This window comes from Enhydra lutris, unplaced genomic scaffold (assembly GCF_002288905.1).
Source record: "Enhydra lutris kenyoni isolate GAN:26980312 unplaced genomic scaffold, ASM228890v2 scaffoldscaffold80, whole genome shotgun sequence".
NCBI lineage: Eukaryota > Metazoa > Chordata > Mammalia > Carnivora > Mustelidae > Enhydra > Enhydra lutris.
In genome coordinates, this window is record NW_019154164.1 from 4,955,619 (window position 1) to 4,976,961 (window position 21,343).

General features: G+C 42.5%; 1 protein-coding gene across 3 annotated transcripts in view; it reads right to left on the bottom strand.

Annotated features, from left to right (window-relative positions):
* The window catches only part of LOC111160980 (transmembrane protein 164), a 156,448-nt gene that overhangs the window by 53,486 nt on the left and 81,619 nt on the right, over positions 1-21,343 (bottom strand). For all 3 annotated transcript variants that reach the window (XM_022524398.1, XM_022524397.1, XM_022524399.1), the window contains one exon: positions 11,788-11,854. In XM_022524398.1, the coding sequence (XP_022380106.1) occupies positions 11,788-11,854 (67 nt within the window). The remainder of the gene's footprint in view (positions 1-11,787; positions 11,855-21,343) is intronic.

Genomic DNA, 21,343 nt, shown 5'->3' on the forward strand with positions numbered 1-21,343 from the left:
GTGAATCATCACTTCCCAGTCATTAGGATGGTTATAATAAAAAAGGCCCAACAATACAAAGTTGGTGAGAATGCAGAGAAGCTAGAGCCCTCATATACTGCTGGTAGGAATACAAAACTGCACGGCCACTTTGAAGAACAATCTGGCAGCTCTTCAAAGGGTTAAAAAACCAAGTTACCATATGATCCAGCAATTCCACTTCTAGGTATCTACCCAAAAGCTGACATTCAAACAGATACTTTTACAAGAATGTTTACTGTGGCATTATTCACAATGGTCAAAAGGTGGAAACAACCCAATGGCCATCAGTGGATAAATGGAGCAACAAAATGTGGTCTATCATACAAAGGAATATTATTCACCCATGAAAAAGAATGAAGTACTGATACATGCCACAAGAACAGTGGATGAACTTGAAACTTTATGTTGAATGAAAGAAGTCACTCAGAAAAAGCCACATAGTATATGATTCCAATTAAATGAGAAGTCCAGAATAGGAAAATCCATAAAGACAGAAAGTTCATCAGCAATGGGCAAGATCCTAGAGAGGGAATAGAGAGACACCACTAATAGGTATTGGGGGCCCAGGGCAGTGGCCCCAAGATATGCTTTGGTGGCATATTGATTATTTTAAATTAAAGTTACTTAAGAAACAGCCAGTGTAAGAAAACTCGGTCTCCCTGCCTTTTGTCTCCAGAAAGCAAGAAATACATTTTCCATGTGAAAGGTTACCTTCCCTGCACCAGAAAGCAGAGGGACATCCTTATCAGCAAAGGCACTGAATCTAGGGCCAAAGAAGCCTATATAAAGAAATCTTATTACTTCTGGTAATTTACTACCTAAATTCTATTTAGAATGCCTTACAAATTAAAGGTCTCAAACGTAAGTTTTCCTTGTCTTGTCAAGTCCTCATAAATTTATTGTTTCTTTGCCTAAAGAGTATAAAAGCTGCCTCTTAGTTACTTCTTAGGTCCCATATTTATGAGACCTCTGTATGTACAAAGGAATTTTTTTCTCCTGCTAATCATCTTGTGTCAGTTTAATTCTTAGACCAGCCAGAAGAATACTGAAGGGTAAAGTGTTTCCTTACCAACAGGTACACAATGCTGCTTTGGGGGATGATGACAATGTCCTAAAATTAAATATAGTGGTGATGACTGCACAACTCTGAGAACACACTAAAAATATTGAATTGTACATTTTAAAAGGATAGATTTATGGTATATGAATTACGTCCTAAGTAAACCCCCCTTAAAAAAGTGACTGAAGGGAGAGATAACAAGGCAATTACTCATTTGTGTAGTGCTTTTAACCCTCCAAAGCTCTTTGCTATCTCTGTTATCTCTTCTTATCCACTATCCCTTCTTCATGACCTATCCAAGAGGTAGAGAGAGCAGATATTACTAATCCCATTTGAGAAATGAGGGAAAGGGGGGGGGCTCGATGAAGCAACATTATATCATTCAAAGTGCCAAGTGGCACTCAGCAGCAGGTTGGGACTGGAACAGGATGCCTGGCAGAACTGCACACTGGATTTACCTGGGGTGATTTCTGACAATGGGTATGTTTATAAATCGGCTCTCGTGTTTCTAACTATGTGGCTGGGGTCAAGAACAACTACTCCACAAGGGCGCCTGGGTGGCTCAGTCCATTAAGCGTCTGCCTTCAGCTCAGGTCATGATCCTGGGGTCCTGGGATCCAGTCCTGCCGCAGGCTCCCTGCTCAGCAGGGGGGCTCTGCTTCTCTCTCTTTCTCTGCCCCTCCCCGCCACTTGGGTGCTCCCTCACTCTCTGTCTTTCAAATAAATGAAATTTTACGAAAATAAATGAAATTTTACGAAAAAGAAAAAGAACAACTGGTCCACAGACTGGAGAGAGTGATACCACCCATCAGAGAAGGCCTTTATTGCATCAAGATACACTGCTCGGGGTTAGTGGCTCAAGGCTGGATGAGAAGCACTGGTGACAACTGCTGGAGGTTGGCCCTTCTAATCTCATTTTAAGAAAACAAAACAAAGGCAGATAACTCGAGAAAGCTCTGGAGGCAAGAAGGCTAAGGCCAGGTGCTCCCTGCTGCCCCTCCCTCCACAGGCTAAAGGGCTTGGGCCTCACTGGCAAACCCAAAGGTCTGGATAGTTTCTTCCAACTGGAAGAAAAACCAGAAGGGGGCCTAATTCACCTGTTAGCATGGAGGAGAGAGAGCTGGCCAGTTCTCAAATCAAACAGGCGGCCTTTGAAACACATGCAAAAAACAACGGTGCAGTTAGTGTGGAAAAGGAAGCCTGCCAGGGAATTTTAATCTTGCTCAGCATGGCTAATTCCGAAACAAAGCCCCGTTTGCTTCACCATCACCCAACAGCTTAAGGAGCGAGGGTGGGGGGGGGCAAAGTTCTGAAGATGGACATCACAAAAAACACGAATGCCAGCAGGAATGCCCCTCGATTTCTAAGATAATACTGGGAACTGCCAAGTGCCAGGTGCTGGGTGTGGACTGCTTACCACACGCAATCTCCATTCACCTGCACACTGTGTCATAGGTAAGAAAACTAGTTCACAGAAACCAGGAACTTTTGCAAGGTCCCATGGCTAAAGGCAGGGGACCAGGCACAAAACCACAGACAGGGTGGCTCCAGCATTGGCAGTGTGACCCCTGCAGCAGACTAACTCTTCACATCTATGCAGAGACAGAAGACTTTGAGACTACACGACAAACAATGTTTAACCATCGTTATGGCTCAATGATGTGCTTTATTCTGGTGTTTTCCTATAGTCTCTATTTTTTTTCCATTAGGAACGGATATTCCTTTTGTAAATAAAACAGTTATACATTTGTAAAGACAAAGGCACAAACGTCTCACACTTCTTGTTGTTGTTGTTTTTAAATGAATTGAAAAGGGGCCACTTTTTTAAATGAATTGAAAAGGGGCACCTAGGTGGCTCAGTCGGTTAAGCGTCTGCCTTTCGGCTCAGGTCATGATCCCGGGGTCCTGATACTGTGCCCTGCGTCCAGCTCCCTGCTCAGTGGGGAGTCAGCTTCTCCCTCTCGCTCTGCTCCTGCCCCCTGCTCATTCTCTCACTCACTCTCTCAAATAAGTAAATAAAATCTTAAAACAAAATAAAATGCATTGAAAAGTAACCACCTTTGCACTGAGGGTGATTTTTATTTTTCACATATACTTTCACGTATTTCATAAATTCTCCCCCATACACATGTCTTTTGTTGTAATCAGGAAAACAGTATTATTATAAGTGGTTCAAAAAAATAATTCACCTGGGAAAAATATCATCTATCATCCCCCTGTCTTCACTCTCAAGATCTCAAGACACGTGTGAGAGGGATCCCTGGGATTTCCCTGAGCAGAAAAGAGGATTTGATTGGCCAACTAATTTATTTATTCTCTCTGTGGATACTTACTATATATTAGGTACAAGGTCCTACAGGGGACAGACTCCACAAAAGTCTCTATCCTTGCCCACCAAGACTAGTTAAGATGTACTGCTGGGAACCCAGAGAGGACTGGCTGAATACAGAGTCCAACCCAACTACAGAGTGCTAGGCAGCCACTAGAAAAGAACGAGTTACATCCATAATCTACAGTGCTCACTGATTACCCACTGTTAACTTAAAGGAAAATACACTGGAGCAATGTTTACAGTGTAATGTCAATTGTGTAGGAAACCTACACCCAAACAAACCAACAGCCCTAGAAATACGAAAACTCTTTCTCAGCATTTATGAGCAAAAGAAAAATGTAGAAAGATACACAAGCCTTTATCGCAACTTATCCCTGGGGCGCAGCTGGGGGTGGGGTGGGATTGAACATGGGTGGGTAAAATGATGAGCTTTCTCTTTATATTCTTACTGGTTTTGCAATGAGTATATCCTATTTTTATTAAAAAGAAGCCTAAAAGTATAATCAATCCCCCAAATCTCTAATGGGTATTGTATAAAATTTTACCACAAAGAGCTGATTTGGCTCAATAACTGAAAATCAATGTAAGTAATTAGGAAAGAGGAGGAAGTCCATGAGCTTTGTATCAGAAAGACCAAAGCTCTCAGACCAGTTCTGTCTCTGTGTCCCTATACAAGCTACTAAAAACTTTGGATGGCTCAAGGCACCTGGGTGGCTCAGATGGTTGGGTGTCTCCTTTCAGCTCGGGTAGTGATCTCCAGGTCCTGGGATCGAGTCCCACATCGGGCTTCCTGCTCAGCAAAGAGACTGTTTCTCCCTCTCCCTCTGCCTCTCCCCCACCCTTGTGTGCTGTCTCCGTCTCTCTCTCTCAAATGAATAAAATCTTTAAAAAAATAATTTTGGAGGGCCCAATCTATAAAACAGTTATGCTAATTCTACCTCACAGGATTTCTGTGAGGATCCCAGACTAATAACTATCAGCTAACCCTGATTGAGAGCTTCCAGTTTGCCAGGTGCTGACCTACATGCTTTACCCATATTAATGACTTAATCTCGGGATAGTTTTAAAAGGTAAACATTACTATCAACCTTCCTTTTATAGATGGGAGAACCCTGATCCACAGAAGTTAAGTAACTTGGCCAAGTTCCCTTTCTCTCTTTCCCTCCCCCTCTCCCTTCTTCACAGGTATGCATACACACGGGCAGGGCCACGGGCACGGCACACATACACACACAGAGGAGTAGCACAGCCAGGATGTGAACCTGGATCCATACCCTTGCTCCCGACATCCACATTCTTTTCTTTTTTTTTTTAATATTTTTTAATTTACTTATTTGTCAGAGAGAGAGAGAGAGAGAACACAAGCAGGGGGAGCAGCAGGCAGAAGGAGAAGCAGGTTCCCCACTGAGCAAGAAGCCTGATGCGGGACTCGATCCCAGGACCGTGGAGTCATGACCTGAGCCAGGGGCAGACGACTAACCAACTGAGCCACCCAGGCATCCCCCACCCCCACCCCCTCCCCCGACATCCATATGCTTAATACACTAGGGTGAGATATTTGTGCAAGAGCTTTTCTGGCTACGAAGTCCCATCCACCTGTAAGGAATTCTTATCAGTAGAGGTGGAAAAGATAAGAAATGCCCAGGAATCCAAAGGTGGTGATAAAGGGTGAAAAGACGTAACAGAAGCAGGGTTGTGGATATCATCTGGTGGCCTGCAAATAAGCGCCAATGTCTCCACATACAACGAGAATTATGGTTCTCCATCCTGCTTCTCAGACTCTCCAGGACAGGACGAGTGCACGGTGATGAATGCTTGGTATCATACCCTCCTCACTACCCCCCGCCCTGTGCTCTGGCCACGGCCATGGTCACGGTATTCCCTTAGCTGAACCACTTTGTTCCTCTGCAACTGCGTGCATATTCTAATCACCCTTCGAGGCTCAGCTGGGGCTTTATTTCTTAGTGAGACTTTTTCGGACACTTAATCCACTGGTCTCTCCAGGAGGCAGTGTATGAGCATGCCTGGGGCATGGGTTTAGCTGCAGCATTTTAGAAACCATGTAACTCGGGCACCTGCATGGCTCAGTTGGTTAAGTGACTGCCTTTGGTCAGGTCACGGTCCTGGGGTCTGCATCTCCCTCTGACCCTCCCCCTTCTCATGCTCTCTCTCTCTCTCTCTCGCTCAAATAAATAAATAAACTCTTTAAAAAAAAAAAAAAGAAAAGAAAAAGAAGCCATGTAACCCTGAGGAAGTCATTCAACCTCTCTGAACCCCAGTTTTGTCATAGGTAAAACAGGGCTCTTGTGCAAGTTAAATGATAACATATGTAAATTACGTGACACACAGTAGGTGCCTGAGAAATGTTAACATTAATCCTCTTCTCATCTCAGAGCTTGGAATGATTGTAATTTAGCAATTAAGCCTGAACTGCCTTGCGATATACACTTTTCATGATTTCAGTTGTAATGCTGCCATAGTTTAGGCCTCAACTTTCTAACTAAACTGCAAGTTTCTAGCGAGCCTGGAACACACCCTAGCTGTCTCTGAATCCTCTGCCGCACATAGCACAACGCATCACACCAAAACATGCTCATAGAAGTCTGGATGGACTGCTGGGTTGGGACAGACTCACGGAGGACCGAAGACGCTCCAAGATTAATCTTGAAATAAAGGCAGGGATTAGACATATTCTAGAATAGTCCCTAGCATTTGGTTTAGTTTGGCCCAGGAACACTGGACTCTTGTCCACATCTGAGGCACAGTTTTGCCCACATCAAGTCTCCAGAAAGCAAAGGCCTCTTCTGAAATGAAGCTTTTCATCATTTAAGTACTCTCAGGAAAGCAAAGGGACATTCTGTCCCTAGTTGAGGTCCAAAATCCAAAGTATACGTTTTTTAAATAGCTCAATTTGCCAGTCACAGAAATAACTTTTCTAGGTCAATTAGCACATTTCAATGTGCCAATTAGCAAGGAGTAAGATTCTCAAGGCGAAGAGGCAGACATAGGGACGAGGTGTGCCAGTGGTAAAGCTGCATCTTGAGTACATTAAGATAATGACTGTGGAAGCTGGGGAGCCGCCCCAGTAATGAAAACAATCGTTACTAACCCCTTCCCTTTGGTCTTGGAGTTAGGGACATTCAGGAGAACCATCTAACAGCACTGTAGCCGGGCAAAAGGGGAAGGAGGGAAGGGAAAGGAGGGGAAAAAGAACTAACATGAGAGATCAACAGGGATTTACAATAATGGGCAATTTTGATAATGAGATAATAATACACACGAGGCTTTGGGGCTTGAAGAAGAAAGGAGCTTGATGAAAAGAATCATTACCATTCTTATTATTATTATTCTCGTGGAAGACAGATGGCTGCAAACGCAAATGGAGGCTGGGCTACAGTCTTCAGTCAGGAAAGGGGGCTGATACAGTGTTTTGGAAGTTCGTTTTCTATTTCCACTCCCCCTTGCTCAGAACACTCTGCATTCTGAAGGGACTCTTGTGGGCATTTGAGGACAAAAGGCACAGGGCTGGGGATGCAGCTTCTGCCCAGTGCCTCACTCTGAAGACCAGATCAACCTTGCAAGGTACGAGATGGAACTGAAAATCTAATATGTAACCAGGTTCCATGGGCGCCCTACTTAGCTCCCACCTCTTGGCTTTCACTTTCCAGAAGGTGTTTTGGTCTTGAAGAGACACGTTCTGTTAAGTTACAGGCAATAGGTAAGGAACCCAGCCTCAACACCAGCTGCAAACCCAATGGCTATAACAAGGAGCTCATAAACTACGCAGCATCTGTTCTTCAAACCATGGACTACTGCCAGCTTGGGTGGGGGATCTTAACATGGGCTCCACGGATGGGCTAGGGGTCGGCAGTGGGGGGTAAGGGTGTGGAGGAACAGCAGGTGACAGTCTCCTGAAATTACCTGCAAAACCGTGTTTGTGCATTTATCTGGGAAAGAGGCTCTACGGTATTCTTCAGCTTCTCAAAGAAACTTACCGCCCAACTCTTTTAGGTGGACTGAAGCTAAGAAGCATCACCAGCATCTGGACTCACCAGCTTTCAAACTCGCCCTGAACTGCAATCATAGAATAGGAAAAGAGCTCTGAAGTCATGTGAGTCAGAAGAGCTGGATTTTAGAGGCACCTACCTTGGCTCCTAAGGCAAGGCATTAACCCATTGAAGGACCCCCCCTAGAAGGTAAGATGAGATCAGACAAGCCTTTAGCTCCCTGGTAATATAATAATCAATAGTTCCATGATGCATTTCCTCTCCTTCCCTCTAAGAAGCAAAACAAAAATTGCCCTTAAGACACTTCATCAGAAGCCAGAAACAGACCCACTCCACAATCCCGGCAGCAAAGACCATTTCCTTGTAATATGAGCCGTTGGAATACTTGTTCCTTCCTCCAAGGTGTCAGCTGCTAGGACGGAGAGCCAGGAGAAACTGGAACCCAGGCATTCTCTAGCTGGTCTGCAAATCCCAGAGCCCGTAAGGCACAGGACAGAGCTCAGCAAATGGAAATGCACTGATGACCCCAAATCCTTCAGCTGACCATGGCAACTTCTTGGAACTCCCTCCTTCTCTGTCCTTATATATGTATATGTATATGTTTGACTGTGTTACTGAGGTACACACTAGCTCACTGTCTTTTCCTTGCTTCCATATAACTACTCAGAAAAACAACAAAAGAAGATTAAAAAGAAAGGGTCAAGAAGAAAGAGCAAAGAGAAGTCAAAAGCTAAGTTCTTACCTAATTGGATCATCAGGCTTAAAAAAGAGTTGCCTGGAACACCTGGGTGGCTCAGTGGTTAAGCCCTTGCCTTTGGCTCAGGTCATGATCTCAGGGTCCTGGGATCTAGCCCTGCATTGGGCTCTCTGCTCAGCAGGGAGCCCCCCCCCCCCCCCCCCGCCTACTTGTGATCTTTCTCTCTGCCAAATAAATAAATAAAATCTTAAAAAAAAAAGAGTTGCCTGCTTCCTGTGTCTTGTTTTAAGTCAATCTGAGCTCAGCTAAGGGGTTGCAAAGCAGAAAGTCCTAATGGCCAGAGGTAGCCCAGGAGAGGTCCCAACCATTTAAAATAACCAACACCAGCTGACAAGACACTTGCAAACAGAGCCCTAACTCTGAGCTCTTCTCAGCTTCAGTTTAGAAAAAAGGGCAACAAGATTATTTACCAGAGTGATTGGAATCACTCATTAAGCTCATCAAGGAAGTTTCAGTGTTAAAGAAAGTTACTTGAACATTCCTGATGAGCTGGCTGGCTATAGCTTGATATGTAATTAGAAAGTACTAGGTGTTACAGCAACTATAATAGCAAATCTGCCATGAGAAAGGGGAAGAAGGGGAGAGGGAGAAAGAGAAAGAAGGGCGAGCAGGGAGGAGAGAGAAACATTGCTTTTTGTACAGAGTAGAAAGCCGTTAGGGGCTGAATTATGTCCCCACCAAAATTCGTATGTTGAAGGCCTAATCTCAGAATGTGACTATATTTGGAAATACCTCCTTTAAAGAAGTGACTAAGTTAAAAGGAGGCCATTAGGTGGCCCTAATCCAATCTGACTGGCACCCTCATAAAGGGAGAAAATTTGGACACACAGAAAGGTACAAGGGATGTGAATGCAGAGAGAAAAGACCACGTGAAAAGGCATCAAGATGGCGGCCATCCACAAGCCAAGGAGAGAGGCTTCAGAGAAAACCAACCCTGCCAGCACCTTGACCTTGGGGATAACTATCAGTGCCTTGCCTCAGAAGTTTATTGTGAGGATCAAATACATTAGCCCACATAGAGCACTACCAGAGTCACGGTAAATGCTCTGAAAGTGTCAGCTGGCCCAGAGCAGACAGGCCACTGTGGTGTGACAATACCAGCTGAAGGAAAACTTCACCACTGCTGTTCTGACTTCAGGTGTCTGAAGGAGCTCTCGAGGGGGGAGGGGGGGTGTCTTTATTTTCAAGCTTGCACAATGGGAATCATCAAGTCTGCTGATGCTCAGTGGTTCTGCAAGGAAAAGACTATCTGGCTTTCCTTAGGGAGAAGGTCCCACTAGGAAGAGAGACGCAGGTGACCTGTTTAGAGGAACCACACCGGCCTCCAGTGATGGTGGAGATGGATCAAAGCTATGGGCTGGAAGCTCTCAGACTCAGGGCCACTGACTATATGAGCCCAGGGCATGGAGAGGGGGCGTTTTCTGGTGCGCCACCCCTTCCTAGAATCTGACAGAGCTGCTGAAACTGAAGAAGGAGAGCAGCTTTTTCTCTGCCCTACCTCTTCATTGGAGAAAACAGTGACAGGGTGAATGGACAGATGGGATAAGATATCGTGGGATCCTCCGTGGTGCCTTAGCCCGGGACCTCCACAGGCAGGGAGCAGACCCCACCTCCAGCACTGTTCCACGTCCCTGAGCCAGGGAAGAATCTGTTTTCAGTGTGTTTGCTTTGCGCCATTCTTGGGTACCTCTCCCCCACAGCTCTGAGACCACGGCAGGAGTTCTGCTGAAAGACTCGGATGAAGTCAGGCAAGTCATAGATTGTGGGGAATACAGAAGGCGGAGCAAAGGTAGCTAAGTTAGCAGCCTGTGCCTGCTGGTCCCAGCTCACGGGGAACACTGGGCTGAGTGTGCTAGCCTCTCATGACAGAAACGATCCCACCTGCCCCTCTCCCACCCTGTTGTTACCCTCCTCAGGAGGTCCTACTGTGTCCTACACAAAGATGCTCTTTGGAAGAAAGAGGGGGAGGCCCTCTAAAACACCTGTTAAAATGTAGATTCCCATGCAGCAGGTTGGAGGTGGGGCTGAAAATTCTGCCTTTCTAACAGGGAGCACCTGCGTGTTGCTGGTCTTCAGACCTCAACTGGAATTCCACACTTGGAATAACCTAGGATGCTGATTCTCCAAGAGTGGTCCGAGGACCCCAGCAGTCAACATTACTTGGGGACTTACTACCAGTGCTCATTTCCTGGTATCATCCCAGATCCTCTTAATCTGACCTTCTAGGGATGAGGTCTGGCAAGCCTCATTTCTCAGCCATTTCCTCGGGTGACTGCTATGGACAGACTAAGTTTCAGAGCCATTGCTCAAAATCGGTGGTCCTCAGCTCCACATTAGAAACACTTTTCAAAAACACTATGCCGAGGCTGTGTCACAGATTAAGAACTCAGACACTCAAAGGGAGGGGCCAGGGTGTCAGTACTTTAGGTCTGTTTTTCATTGTTGTGTTCATCTTTTGGTTTGGTTTTGTTTTGTTTGGTTTGGTTTGGTTTGAAGCACCCCTACATGAGCTGAAGGCAAAATTTTGAGCCTGGGTTCAAAATCACTGCTTTAGATGAATGTTTCTTCTTTTAATTTCTACTGATGTACAATATGCACCTAGAAACATACAACAGTCATAGGGGTATATATGAATATTTGTGGGGAGGGTGTGACTACATCTTTGGAGGAAGCAAAGTATATCTGTGCTTATAGGGCCTAGAGGCTTCTCCACTCCTAACTCTGCCACTTAGAACTTGTCTAAGTTCTGAGCATCAGTGTCTTTCTCTGTAACAAGAGGCCATAATGCTTGCCTTTACCTACCTCACACAGCTGTCATATGAAAAAACCCTGTAAACTAGAAAATGCTATCCAAAGAGGAAGGATTATCATTTTGAGATTTAAACTATGATCTTTTAATGCATGAGGCAAATTTAAGCCATGAAATTAGAAAGCAGTAGGAAGGATTTTACAGGTGATTTCTTTCCCTGTGCTTTCTAACATGGCTGGCTAATCCCTCCACAGTCCCACATGAGGAAGTCTAAGGACAGGGCCCTGCCACCCTAGCCCTATAGCTCCCTCTTGTTTCTATGTACGCTTAACACCCAGCCCCTGGCTACAGCGGGATTCTACAGGCTAGCCACTGGGTATGGGGTGACCCAGCCCACCCTTTGGGTTTGGCTAAATGGGGAAAGAAACTAATTCTTGCCCAACAGGGCCCTTGGCAAAGCAGACAGGCTTTGAGTCTCCCCGTCGGATTATTCTGGGCCAATGTGGCTGAGTCCAAACTAGAGCCCCTTAGAACATCTGGAAACCTCTAATGAGTGGGGCTCCCAGCCCCCCTTCTCTCCACCAAACCTCTCAAGAGCTCCTGTAGGCTTTTTCAGTCTCTCCTCGTTCTGGCCTGAACATTTAACACAGCCCCAGAGTTCCACCAGACACTCCCACACCTACCTATCAAGCTCCCCTGCACCCAAGAAGGGCGATGTCAAAGTGCAGTAGTAAATACACATGTATTTTAAAGCTCACATGGGTACGTGAGCCCAGGCCAAGGGCAAGCCCTGGATAAGGAAGGAGGGAGCAAACCATCGGTTTGTAGGTTGGCAGTACATTCTTACAAGACGCTACTCACCAGCCGGGTATTTACCACAGGAAACACCAGAGCCAGAAGTGCTCCATTCAGCATGTGCATCTGGAGCCTGGAGGGGGAGAAAAGAGAAAAAAAAAAAAAAAAACAACGTTAAAGTCCAGGTCACACTCTGACTCTCTTGCACAGGCAGGCAAAAATGTGCCACGTTATGCCCTGCCATACGGGAGGGCATGTAAACAAGTACACTCTCGGCGTAAGAACGGCCCTAGAGCTGGCGCACACGCAGAGTCAATTTCAAGCGGCCTATTCCACGCTAATGAAATGTTCTGAGCGCTGCCTCAAAAATCCCCCAGATGCTCCCTGAACGTACTTGGGCTACAACGCTCGATTACAGAATGAGCTGCGCGCTCCCTAAATGTCCAGTGGGCCGCCAGCAGCAGCTTCGGCCACTGCAGCTCAGGCAAGAGATGAAAAGACAGGCTCCACCAAGTGAGGGCCCTATGATTCAAGTACAGTCCTGGGATACCTGTTTCGTGTAACACGGCTGTATGTTTACACAGCCAGGCCCAATCCTTTCACCCAAACAGCGTCCCAGGCGTGAAAAGGCGAGTCAAACCAGTGCTTTGTCAACTGCGGTCCCCGACTTCCTTAGAAATGTCCTCAGGGCTGCTGCAGGAGGTGGGGAGGGCAGAAGTGGCAGGCTTCCAGGCTTGCTTTGATTGATTTTACAGACTGGGTTTTATGACTTAAAAGCAAAACAAAAAAGAAAAAGTTCGGGGGGAGGGAGGCAGGGAGAAGAAGAAAAAAAAAACCACTGGTCTCTAGCATCGGGTAATAATCGTTTCCTAATACCAGACTTGTTGAAGCATATGCTAGAAACCCTTTATAACTCAAGAAAAACCAGGCCAGGAACCAACTGCCTGAGAGCTCAGAGGAGGGACTTAAGCAGCTTCTTTCATCACTCAAGGCAAAGGGTCCTTTACGACTGAGGGAGAAGAAAAGAATGACACACAGTCTTCCTCCTGAAGAAAAGCAGATTTGATAGGTCAGCTCTCTCTGTCTCTCTTTCATGCACACACACACTCTCACACACTCTCTCACACTCTCTCACACACAGCAGCACTGCAATACCAGGATTTCCACACTCCCTGAATGGGAAAGCAGTCCATACTTTTTGTTTTTTAAGATTTATTTGAGGCGGGGAGAGCACACATGCACAAGAAGGGGGTAGGGGCAGAGGGAGAGGGAGAAGCAGACTCCCCACTGGGAGCCCGATGCAGGACTCGATTCCAGGACCCTGGGATTATGACCTGAGCCCAAGGCAGAGACTTAACTACTGAGCCACCCAGGCGCCCTTTGAAGACACTCAAGTACTCTAGGTATTCTCTTGAAGCTCACAGATATGTGCCTAAAACTGAGAGACATTACAAGGAGATCAACAAGAACTGCACAGAAGACCCAAGGATGGTTTTCATTTCCCACAGTCTGTTTATTACTATTGCTCATTTTTACCAGTGCCAAAAGGATGGCGATCATGTGCACTTAGCATCATCTAGGCAAGTTATCTAATTAACTACTTTGCATAAATTCTCTCGCTCAATTTTTACATCAATCTTCTGAGACAGGTACAATTACTTTTCCCATTTGTTGATGAGGCAACCAAGTTCAGAGAAGCAAAGTGGCCTGGTTCATGTCACACATAAGCTAGAAGAGCCAAGATTCAAGCCCAGGTTTATCTAACTTGAGACCCCAAACTCTTATATCTCTCTTGCTGCCTGATACCAGAGCTTCCCCCCTCCCCTGCCATCCCTCACAAATGTGACCTCAGGTGGAGAGTCAGAGAGGCTCCTGTCTCCTCCCTTTGGGTTTCAGGGGTCTCTCTACCACCTTAGCCATCCCCTCGCCTAGGTGTAATATGCTTTCGTGGGGGTGACCAAGGAGAGAATGCTCCGAGAACTGACTGCTGAAGACTCTTGTTTGAGCCTCAAGTGCCTAGAGCAGGGGTCATTAGTGGCCATGCCAGGCCTGGCCTAACTCTGTCCCTGGGCCTGCCTGTGGGAGGCCCGGGACGTAAGTATTCTTGTTTAACCACAGCCTAAACATTCACCCCAGGAAAGAGAAACATCACATTAATAGTCCAGATAAAGCTGGACTCTCGTCCAGGCTTTGCCACTGGCCTTAGAAGAATTCTGGCATATACACAAAGCCAATTAGCTAGGTGGGCGCCATAAGTTGATCATCATCATGAGGATGATGGAATTGATCCCAAGGGCCCACAAAAGGCCAGAAATAAAGAAGATAAAACCAAGGTCCAGATTCCAAACAACTAAGAAATTCCCAGATAAAGACAAGCCTGGGCTGGGTCCTCAAAATTCAGTTCTACAAGCTACTATATATACCAAAGCGTGGATTGTCCCTAATACTTAACAAGGTCTTATACATCAATAATTACAAAAGGATTGAACATGTACAGAGCATTTCTACATGCCAGTCGCTGTGTTAAGTACTCAAATACATCATCTGATTTATCCTTCAGTTTTTATTATAATCATTATCATCTTCTTTAATTTCACGGCTGAGAACATCAAAACACTGAGTGATTACATGACTTACCACAAATCGCTTGAGTTTCAAGACTGTGCTTTTGCCACTGTACCCTGCTTTAAATCCAAGACCTGAACCATGAACATTATACATGTTCCATGAGTGAGTGTGTGTGAGAGAGAGAGAGACAGACAGAGAGTCAGACTGCAGGACAGGTAGGAAAAGATTCTGGGCTGCCCATTGAGAGAGAGGGTCGCACCTAAGGGCAAGAGAACTCCCTGGGCATTTGGGGGCAAAGCTACCCCTCAATTATATACCTGCTCTGCCCTCTATAGACCCTGAGCACAGCCCAACAGGTGAAGTGACTGGCCATATGAAAGGCAAAGGCTTTTGTTTTCACTTATATCCACCTCTGGCCTGCCACTCAGATTTCTATTGTGTGTGGGAAACGGATAATGGGCCACTAGAAAGTCCTGTGGGAGTTGCCTCAACTGTACAAGGGGAACAACAGTACCCAACTCATAGGACTGTTTTAAGGAGTTAACGTGTATAAAGTGCTTAGAAGAGCACATGGTATATAGTAAGACTCACATATGTGTTTCATAAACAAATGGTAAGGAGTTCGCCTAAATCTTCAAGATGTAAAGGGCGGGGAGGGGAAAAAAGGAAATCATGTGAGAGAGTCAAACGGTGAAACAAATTCAAAGTATGAACAGGAGGTCCACAGAGAGCAAAAGGACAGACTAAAGACCAGAACTAAACAGCACAACCTGGAGATGGACTCCTGTTCAGTCAGTCATACTTGTACATCTCCTTGACAGCTCAAAGCCTTGGCCATTGTGATTGTCACAAATATTTTGTCAGCTTTTTTGTTTTTATGCAGGAGAGTGAGCTAAATTAGCTTAGTTGGTAAGAAACTGCGGCAATATGGCAAATGTCACAGGTTTAATTCCCTTTCAGGTCAGTTCAGGCCATTAAATTGAGTTCCACAAACATAAATCAATCCATTACTATGTGTCTAACATGGTTCCAGGTGCTGTAGAGAAAAGGAGATCAGTATAAGACATAGTTTCTGCCTTCAAGAACATAACATCTTACTGACAAGGCAAGAAATGAAACAATGAAAGGAAATGTAGTATAATGGTGAAGAAGTCAGGGTTTGGCAACAAACCTACACTCAATTTCCAGATCTACTACGTTGTGGTTGAGTGACTCAGGACAAGTGACTTAAAATACGTGTCTCAGTTTCCTCAATCATAAAGTGGGGCTAGTAGTAACAGTACCTCGCTGAAAAGTGTGTTAAGAGAATTTAATGAGACCATGTGAACTGATCAACACAGAGCTTAGGACATAGTAAACACTCAATATATGGCAGCTACAATTATCCTTAATAATGCAATGAGAATTAATATCACCTTACTATTCGTAACAACAAATGAAGCTACAAAAAATCCATCGTGAGATGACTTATATTTCAATTTAATGCACTTGATTACCACCAAGAACCAAAAAGTACAGAACAGATGGCAAGTTATCTAAGTGACTAGAAAGGCAAGTTCATAGAGAGGAATTCTCAAAGGGAATTACAAAATACCTTGAACTGGACAAAAATAAAAATACAACATACCAAAATGTGTTGGATGCTTGTAACATAAAATTTAGAGATTAGGAAAAAAAAGAATCATCTCAACTCAGTAATCCAAGCTTCTGCCATAAAAAATCCAGAGAACAAGAGCAAGATAAACCAAAAGCAAGCAGAAGGAATGAAACAATAATAGGAGCAATAATCATTAAAAGTAGAAACAAAAACAATAGGGAAAAATCAATGAAACTGAAAGCTTGCCTTTGAAAAAGTCAATACCATTGATAAACTTCTAGGAAGAATGACATGCACAAAAGGAGAGAAGACAGGACTTACCAATGTCAGGAAGGAAAGCAGGGATATCACTGCAGAAATCCACCCCCCCAGGAATTAAATTAATAATAAGGAGAAACTCGGAATAATCTATGCACAGAAATTTGACAACTTCGATAAAATGGAGCATTTCCTCTAAAACCACAAATTACCAAAACTCCCCCAAGATGAAACTGATAACCTGAACAATCCAACTAAAGAAATTGAATAAATATACAACAGACTTTTATTCAGCCATAAAAAAAAGGAAATCTTGCCATTTGCAACACCAATGGCCCCTGAGGAAATTATGCTAAGGGAAATAAGTCAGATGGAGAAAGACAAATGCCATACAATTTTGCTTACATGTGGAACATAAAAAACAAAAACAAAAACTGAGCTCACAGATACAGAGAACAGACTGGTGGTTGACAGAGGCAGAGAGTCAAGGTGGGCAAAATGGGTGAAGGTGGTCAAAAGCCACAAAGTTCTAGTTATACAATAAATAAGTGATGGGGATGTAATGTACAGCACGATGACTATAGTTAATAATACTGTATTGTATATTTGAAAGTTGTAAGAGAGCAGATCTTAGAAGTTACCATCACTAAAAAATTTTAACTATGTGGTGATGGATATTAACTAGATTTACTATATGTCATTTTTAAAAAACTGAATTTGTAGTTAAAATCTTCTGAATAAGAAATCTCCGGACTCAAATGGTTTCTGTGACTAAGTCTACCAAATATTTATACAATCTTGTCCAGAAAATAAAACAGAAGGAAACATTTCCCAACTCATCTGATGAGGCTATTATGCAGACAACAAACCAGACAAATATGGTACAAAAAAAAAAGAAAGAAAATCAAACCTAAATGAATATCCCTCATGAATGCAGAAACAAAACTACTCAGTAAAATTTTAGCAAATCTAATGCAGCAATATAAAAAGATTAAGATTCTGCAGGTGCCTGGGTGGCTCAGTTGATTAAGCATCCAAGTCTTGATCTCAGCTTAGGTCTTGATCTCAGGGTCATGAGTTCAAGCCCTGCACTGGGCTCCACACATATGGAGCCTAATTTTTTAAAAAATGAGTAATATTTTGTGACCTAGTGTTTTTTGTCCTGGTAATGAAAAGTTGATTCAATGTTCGAAATTCAATTAATAAATTCCAACAGTTTAACAGTGTAAAGACTACAAAGTACATGGTCATATCAATTGATACAGAAAAGACATTTGCCACAATTCAACATCTATTTATGATAAAAAATAAATACCAACAAATTAGGAATAGTAGGTAACTTCCTCAACCTGATAAAGAACATCTAAAAAAAAAAAATACTACACCCAACATCATAATTACTAATGAAAAACTGAACGCTTCCCCCACTAACATCAGGAACAAGAATGTCCACTCTCAAAATCAATAAGGCAACAAAGGGAAAAGAAGAAATAAAACTGTCCCTATTTGCAAAGAACATGATTATATACGTAGAAAATCTCAGGGCCTACCAAAAAACTTTTAGAACTGATGCACGAATTTAGGAAGGTTGTAGGATTATAAAGCCAACACATAAACATCAATAATTTTTCTACAAAATAACAGTGCAAAATTAGAAACAATTTTTTTTAAGATTTTATTTATGTATTTGAAAGAGCGAGCAAACGGGAGGGCAGAGGGAGAGGGAGACACAGATAATCTCTAGCAGATTCTGCACTCAGTGGAGAGCCTGTTGTGGGGATCAATCTCAGGACTCCAAGATCATGACCTGAGTGGAAAACAAGAGTCAGATACTTAACAGACTGAGCCACTTATGTGCCCCTGGAAACCAGTTTCTTTAAACTATTTATAATATCTCCCCCCCAAACTGAAATACTTAAGTCTAAGAAAATATGTATAGAACCTATATACAGAGAACTGTAAAAAGTTTATAAAAGAAATGAAGGGGGCGCCTGGGTGGCTCAGTGGGTTAAGCCTCTGCCTTCGGCTCAGGTCATGATCCCAGGATCCTGGGATCGAGCCCCGCATCGGGCTCTCTGCTCAACGGGGAGCCTGCTTCCTCCTCTCTCTCTGCCTGCCTCTCTGCCTGCTTATGATCTCTGTCTGTCAAATAAATAAATAAAATCTTTAAAAAAAAACAAAACGTATATAAGAAATGAAGGAGGACCTAAATAAATAGACATACCACATTCAAAGACTGAAAGGCTTAACACAGAAAAGATGTCAATTCTCACCAAAACTATCTGTAGATTCAATGTACTTCTGTACACTCAATATACTATATGTACAGGATATTTTGAATTCGGATAAACTTATTCTTCTTTCTTTACCCTTCCATATACATTTTAGAGTAACTAAAATAATTTTGTAAAAGGAGAAGAATGATGAAAGAATCATATTATCAGATTTTAAGGCTTACTATAAAGCTACAGCAAGCAGAATAGCATAATACTGGCCAAGAAAAAACATCATTCAGTGAAACAGAATAGTCCAGAAATTGACCCAGAGTGATACAGTAATTTGATTTTTCACAATAGTACAAAAGCAATTCAGTGGAGAAAAGCCATAGCTTTTTCAATAAATAGTATTACAGTAATTTGACAGAATATATAAAATAATGTATTTAGCTTAAACCTCACAACTTACATAAAAGCTAAGTCATAAATCTAAACAGAAAATGTAGGGGCTCCCGGGTGGCTCAGTCAGTTAAGTATCTGCCTTCAGATCAGGTCATGATCCTGGAGTCCCAGGATCGAGCCCCACATAGGCATTGGGCTCCCTGCTCAGTGGGGGAGTCTGCTTCTCCCTCTCCATCTCTTTCTTCTCCTCCCCTTGCTCATGCTCTCTCTCTAATAAATAAATATAATCTTAAAAAAAAATCTTCAAAGAAAATATAAAATTATAAAACTTTTATAAGAAAACATAGCAGAAAATCTCCATGACCATTACTTAGGCAAGTAGTTCTTAAATATGACACCAAAACACAAAACATTCAAAAAATGATAAACTGAACTTAGGCAAAATTTAAAATTTTGCTCTGTGACAGACACTGACAAAAATGACCACACAAGCTATAGACTGGGAGACAACATATGCAAATAACATGCCCAACAAAGGACTTTTATCCAGAGTATATAAAGAATACTCACACTCAATAAGAAAACAAGCAATCCAACATAAAAAATGGGCTAGAAAACTTGAACAGACACCTCACCAAAAAAGATACATAGAGGGGCACCTGGGTGGCTCAGTTGGTTGAGCGACTGCCTTCAGCTCAGGTCATGATCCTGGAGTTCCTGGGTCAAGCCCCAAGTCAGGCTCCCTGCTCAGCAGGGGTCCGCTTCTCCCTCTGCCCTTCTCCCTCTCATGCTCTCCCTCTCTTTCTCTCTCTCAAATAAATAAATAAATAATTTTAAAAAAGGATACATAGATGGCAAATAAGCACAGTGAAAGAAGTCCCATATCATTAGGGAAATGCAAACTAAAATCACAATAAGATACAACTTCTCAACTATAAGAATTGCTAAAACAGAAATACTAACAATAGCAAATGTTAGAGAGACTATAGAGAAATGGGAACTCTCCTAATACATTGCTGGTGGAAATGTAAAAATAATTTGGAAAAGAGTTTGGGAGTTTCTTCTAAAGTTCATAAAAGACTTTAAAAGTTATAAATACTCTTATCATTTGACCCAATAATCCTGCCACTACCTATATACCCTAGTTTAATGAAAACATATTTACATAAAAACCTTCACACAGATGGTCACAGCACCTCCAATCATAGTAGCCAAAGTTTGGAATCAGCCCAGATGCCCTTCAAGGGGTGAATGGATGAACAAACTGTGGTATAGACATATCAATAAAATGTGGTATATACATACTCAGCAACAAAAATGAATGAACAAATCATACATACAAGAACTTGGATGAATCTTAAAGCTGTGTGAATAAAGCCAGTCTCAAAAAGTTACGTATTACAGGATTCCATTTTGATGATATTCCCTAAACAACAAACTATAGCAAAGGAGAACAAACCAGCAGTTGCCACGGTTTAGGAATGTGCTAAAAGAGTCCTGTAGGTTGAAATAAAAGGACACCAGAACATCACTTGAAGCCATATAAAGAAAGAAAGATCATGGTAAAGGTAAATATATGGGCAATTATAAAAGCTGGTATTATCTTAACAACAGTTTATAACTCCAACATTTTGTTTTTTACATAATTTAAGAGATTAATACATTTAAAAAACCACAGTGTGTAAGAACCATTATTATAAATTTTGTTTGTAACTCCACATTTTGTTTTCTGCATAATTTAACAGATTAATGCCTTTGAAAATATTACTTAACATTTTGGGGCACACATTGCATAAAGATGTAATTTTGTGTCATCGATACCTGAAAGGGGTGGGGATGACACTATAAAGGTGCAGCTTTTTGTATGTCATTTAAATTAAGCTCATATAAACTCAAAGTAAAATGCTATGACTTTAGTTTGTTAAATGTAATCCCCGTGATAACCACAAAGAAAACAGTTAAAGAATATACACAAACAGAAATGATAAGGGAATTAAATTGTTAGACTACTAAGAAATCAACCAAATACCAAAGAAGATAGTAATGCAGGAAATGAGGGACAAAAAAATTATACAACATACGGGAAACAATTAGCAAAATTACAGAAGTCTCTCCTTATCAGTAATTACTTTACATGTAAATGGATTAAAACTGTCCAACTAAAGGACAGAGATTGGCTGACTGAATAAAAAAACACATTCAATTCTAGGCTGTCTACAAGGGACTCACTTTAGATTCAAAGACACAAACAGGTTGAAAGAGAAAGGATGGAAAAAGATATTCCATGCAAATGGTAACCAAAAAAAAGAGCAGGGGCAGCTATACTAATATTAGGCAAAATAGACTACAAATTAGAACAGTTTACAAGAGAGAGGATATTATTTATTAATAAAAGTTTCAATACTATATTATATGTTTATAAAAATAAAATTTAAAAAAAAAGGTTCAATACTGCAAAAGATGTAACAATTATAACCTTTTACATACTTAATAACAGACCATCAGCATCTATAAAGCAAAAACACAAAGATTCAAAGGGAGAAATAGCTCTACCATAATGGCTGGAGACTTCAATACTCCA